The 5000-nt window shown below is 35.9% G+C and overlaps 1 protein-coding gene across 1 annotated transcript in view; it reads left to right on the forward strand.

Moving 5' to 3' along the window:
• The window catches only part of FOXP2 (forkhead box P2), a 409998-nt gene that overhangs the window by 343167 nt on the left and 61831 nt on the right, over positions 1–5000 (forward strand). The window contains exon 6 of the mRNA XM_042018066.1: positions 3988–4125. Within this exon, the coding sequence (XP_041874000.1) occupies positions 3988–4125 (138 nt within the window). The remainder of the gene's footprint in view (positions 1–3987; positions 4126–5000) is intronic.

The following is a 5000-nucleotide window of genomic DNA, read 5'->3' on the forward strand; positions in this document are numbered from 1 at the left end:
CTACCTTAAACCAGCTCTGAATATGACTAATATATGTGATTTTGTGACTCTCCTCAAAAGCACTGAAAACTAAGGAAATTTTCATTATCAATACCTGACTTTCAAAATAAAAGGAACTTGGAATAAAAATAGTGTGTCTTCTCTGGTTGTACTTGGTGAGATTGGTCAACAGTTCTTGAAAATATGTGTGCAATTTTTCAAAGCTTCTGAAAAATGCAAAAGCTTATTGCAGGTGCAAGCTACCTATCCATTTATGCCATTAAGAATATGATTTTTATGGGTAACATGTAAAATATAAATTTGTATGATTCTTGTTATCAATTAGCTCATAGGAACAATAGATGAGTGTTTAGCTGGCAAGCTTCTTTACAGCTAAAGCTGAATTTTTATGTACAACGGAAGAGTGCTGTTAAATGCACAGCCTTAGTCTCCACTGTTTCTCTATTGAATTGATCTGGGATAAACCCAGATTTTTTATTCTTGAAAAAAGTTCTGTCTTCATTTTTGCAGCCATGTTCATCTATCTAATTTCTAATATCCATGTTTTCAATCTGAGTCATAGCTTTTCCTTAATTTGTAAATTCATATGCAGTACTAAAGCAGTATACAGATGTTCTTGCCTGAAATGCCATTTAGATGTGTTAAAAATTGTTTAGATATCTGTAATTTTATTTAGCAGGATTTATAAGATAATCCAAATAAATGGGGAATAGCCTGCAACAAAAACATGAGAAACTTCAGAATATGATGGACCTTCCTTCTGGGTCCATCATGGAGCCAACAGATTTGTGTTCTTCAGCAGCTGTCCCACCCATTGTGTTTTGTAGGATTGCATAACAAATCATCTTCATGGCAGAGTTAGGAGTTCAGTGTCTTTGAGGATGCCATGTAACAAATAGGTTGCAGTCATAAATCATGTTTCACTTTGTCACTTCAATTTTTCATGAGAAGTTTAACCAAGAACTTCGGGGTATTTGTGGCCCACTCAAAGGAACCGCCCTATCTCTTCATTGGGTCACTCTACATGAACTGATTTTAGATGCATTGAGGGATTTCTATGAAAAAGAGTGAGAGATTGCCTTTGCTACATTTTCGTAAAATCAGATTAGAAATTTTGGAAAACAGACACTAAATCAACAAAATATACCTAATGCATATAATTGGCCATAAAATAGCAGGTTTCAGATAGTCTTCCAACCCAGATAGCACAGTAGCACTATGCCAGTAAGAAATAAAGTACAGTCTGGTGTATCACTGAAGGCTGTGAAATGTACCAATTTATATTACCTAATGACAATTAGAGAAATCTCTTTGCTTAATGTGTTCTGCTAATGTAAATCTCAAGCAGTTTTCAAAATGCCTTATCCTTTATCTGTGGGAAAGAATGTATGTATCAGGTAGGATACACACGTAAGGATCATCACATAAAATTCTTTTGAAGGCAATATTATCTATATAAATCTGTATTTTTACTAATGATCTTGACTGCCAGTTTTTTTCATGCTTCTATCATCTTGAAAAACAGGAACTGTTGAAAATTACAGGAAAAACAAATTTTTTGAGAAAAGCTGTTAGAACGTAATGCAAAGCAGGTATCTCTCCAAGTATAAGAGCGTGTATGCAGTTAGGGAGATTCAGAGCAGATCCTAAAACGCTAACAAAAATATGCCTGGTGAAGGGGAATCTGTATTTCAGACTAAGGAATAGAGGACTCTCATGGTACCATGAGTGTTGCTAAACTTAGTCTTACAGGCTGGAGCCTTTAGCACAGAGTATGAATAAATGAGTGCCAGTTACAGTTAGGTTGACTTTCACTCAGTTTAGATCAGAATACTCATATTTTGGTACATATTTTAAAAAGTAAGCATGTAAGCGTTAGGAAAGTTCTTGCAGGGTTTAAAGGTTAAAGGTAATGGTTTAATTGGGAAAGTGTCCATCTTCCTCTCTGCCTTCTCGTGTCTGTGGGACATGTAGTAGTTGAACAGCATCACTGAGATATAATTGTTACAAGGAGACAAATTCAGATCTCAAGTAAACAGAGGAAATTCTTGGTGACTTCTGAGGGAATTGAATAGTGACTCCAGCCAGTGAATTTTGTTCTTTGCTCCTGCCTCCCAAAGTTGTAAAAACTTGTTTGTCTTGCCTTTAGGACTTGGTAAACTTAAAATAAAACATTATTGTATAGAGGTGTGGTGTTTCCAGTGCTACAAAACTCGATGTTACAAAGTTTAACAAGAATTAATCCTCTGAAAGTTAGGTGTCTACTAAAAAGTGAGCATGCACTCCATGGAGAGAGACAGGCCCATTCCAAATGTGGGCTTAGTTCCATGTTAAAATAAATGCCTAAACTAAATCAGATAAACTTTGCTCAGGATTTCTTTATTCTGTTGATTATGGAAGGAGTGCAGGGATAGATGAGCTTAAATTCCTCTCCACAAGTTTCTGAGTGGAAATCTGGTTTGTCTTTTCCATTTGTATTTTAGAGTAAAACCTTCAGAATTTTTATTCTTAAAATTCATTTGATGTTTGCAAAAAGATTATCAGACTTTTTGGTAAAGGCCGATATGTTTGCTTTCAGACTCTTAATTAGTAAGTGTTTTAAGACCATAGTTTACGCTGTGATGAATTGTGTAGAAAGTGGTATTCTGTGTAATATTATATGAGGTAATTTCTTCTAATAGTAAATTTCAGCAGACTTGTGTTTCTTTTTTCCTCTGTTTCATTTATACAAAGTCTTTCGGGATAGGTTCAAGTAATAGAAACATTAGAAGAGTTTTTCCTCTTAAAATTGGCTCGTGATTTAATTTATTAATAATAATATTATTTTTGCTGATTTACAGAAGACTGGACTGTCCCACAACATCTCACAAAGCAGTATTTATATGCCAGCTTGCTATTATATACAGAAAAAACATTTGAATTTTGCTGGACAAGCGAGTGGCTGCTTTTTCATGAGTGGAAAGCCTGGCTTGCTGACAGCTGTTTGACCGTGCCCGGGTTAGCTGGAGCAATGGTCTCACATTGTGTGCCTGCTACAGCGCTCAAGAAATACCTCAGGCTCTTTCTTAGGACTTTTCTCTCCTACATACTGAGTGAAACATGTTTGCTGTGTCTTTCCAACTCACACATATATTCCTGAGAACATGTCTGCATGTGGGTGTTTATGCATTTGCAGACACTTGATCTCAGTGTATAACAAGTGGAAAATAAAGCCATTTCCAAACCAGCACCTACTCAAAAATGCATTCCTAGAGTTTAGTGGAAAAACTAATAATCTAATGCCAAGGTTTCCCAACTTTCAGTTTTCAGTTAGGAATGCTGAGAACACGATTCTCTCTGCAGAGAGCAGGTGACTGAGGTGGCAGTCCTTGCTGTGTACTCTGATATGTCCATGACATTTTTATTCCTGTATAAATCAGACCTTCTTAAGGGACTAGCTGAGCAAGAAAGTTCTTCTTCTACTGAAGTGATGTGTTATGCGAAAAATTTTTTAGGCTAAGTGTCTTTATTGTGGAAAACATTTACTGCTTAAAGATACTTATTTTGCTGTCTGCCTTAATCATATCCTTTGAAACAGTCTCAATAGATTTTTCTATTCGTAACATTATGACACTTGATAAGATGATTGATTATGAAGTGTTGAGAGCCCTGCCATGTGATCATTTATTTTTAAATACACATTTGTACTAGCCAATGCTTAAATTTCTTGCAGGAATACATAAGAGATATGAAACATAAAGCTTGAGTCTGATCAAAACTGATGCCTCTGGAAATAGAGTGCCTGTGTAGTAGTACTGCAATAGTACAGTACTGTAATAGTACTGTGGCCTTAAAATAACAGATTCTGACTGAAACTAGAACTTTGCAGTGATAAATACTATGTAAAAAATTATGGTCCATCTTTGCTACAAAATAAAAAAGATGTACTGCTGTAGTGCAGGCAAAGTAAAATGTGTTTGACGATGATATCTTTCTTTCCCTGTGCAGGTGCCTGTGTCAGTGGCCATGATGACTCCCCAGGTGATCACCCCTCAGCAAATGCAGCAGATTCTCCAGCAGCAAGTGTTGTCTCCGCAGCAGCTTCAAGCACTTCTCCAGCAGCAGCAAGCAGTTATGTTGCAGCAGGTAATGTGTGTTACCTGCTTTGGACTGTTAGCACAGGGTATTCACACAAATGTCAGCCCGATTTTATGGGTCTTATTTTGTAATATTTCATTGCTCATTACACCAAAAAGAATGAAAATAAACGTGAAACTTTTCAGTCTCTAAATTTATCTTTTTTTAATTGCAGAAGTGTGATATTGTACTTTGAAACATTCAATAATATATTAAAACCAGCAGCAGCAGCAGTGGCAGATGCATTACAAATACCAAACAAATTGATGTTTAAATTTTCAAGCGTTTAGGCACATTTTAATTGTAGACCTGCCAAAGGAAGTGCAAATAGAGTTGTAGATAATTGTTGCTTTAAAATTCATAACACTGTAGTGCTCCCTTTAGTCACATAAATAGTATGCGGTTATGAAATTTGAACTTAACAGCTTGTTTTGTCAAGGGAAAAGGTTTTTTATTTTGTTTTTTTACATACTAAAAATTTGCCCCAGATAAAGCTAAAAAGAAGGAGGAGGTTGCTGTTCCTTAGCACAAAATCTGTCAGCTAATTGAAAAATATGTGAACTTGTTATTCATACAATAATGATAGTGTCAGTGATCAGTGCCTTGGTGCAACACAGAGTGGATTTTTGGGTGCATGCTTAATTGTCATACAGAAAATGATGTGTCTGTTTGTCATAGTCATAGCTCAATCAGTGAACTGTATGTTTAAACATTTTAATATCCAGTACCATGATCATTACAGGCAATTCACCTTCAGTTGTGAATCCAGCATCCTGCTAAGCAGATTGACAGATTAATTACTTTTTTCCCCTCAGAAGCAGACAGTTTTGTTTGGCCTTAGTGACTTGTAGGTTTCTTGCGAGTGGATGAGTGCAGCTTCTGAT

Source organism: Corvus kubaryi, unplaced genomic scaffold (assembly GCF_017639235.1).
Source record: "Corvus kubaryi isolate FWS band 111438036 unplaced genomic scaffold, C.kubaryi_AGA036_p1.0 137, whole genome shotgun sequence".
NCBI classification, from domain to species: Eukaryota; Metazoa; Chordata; class Aves; order Passeriformes; family Corvidae; genus Corvus; species Corvus kubaryi.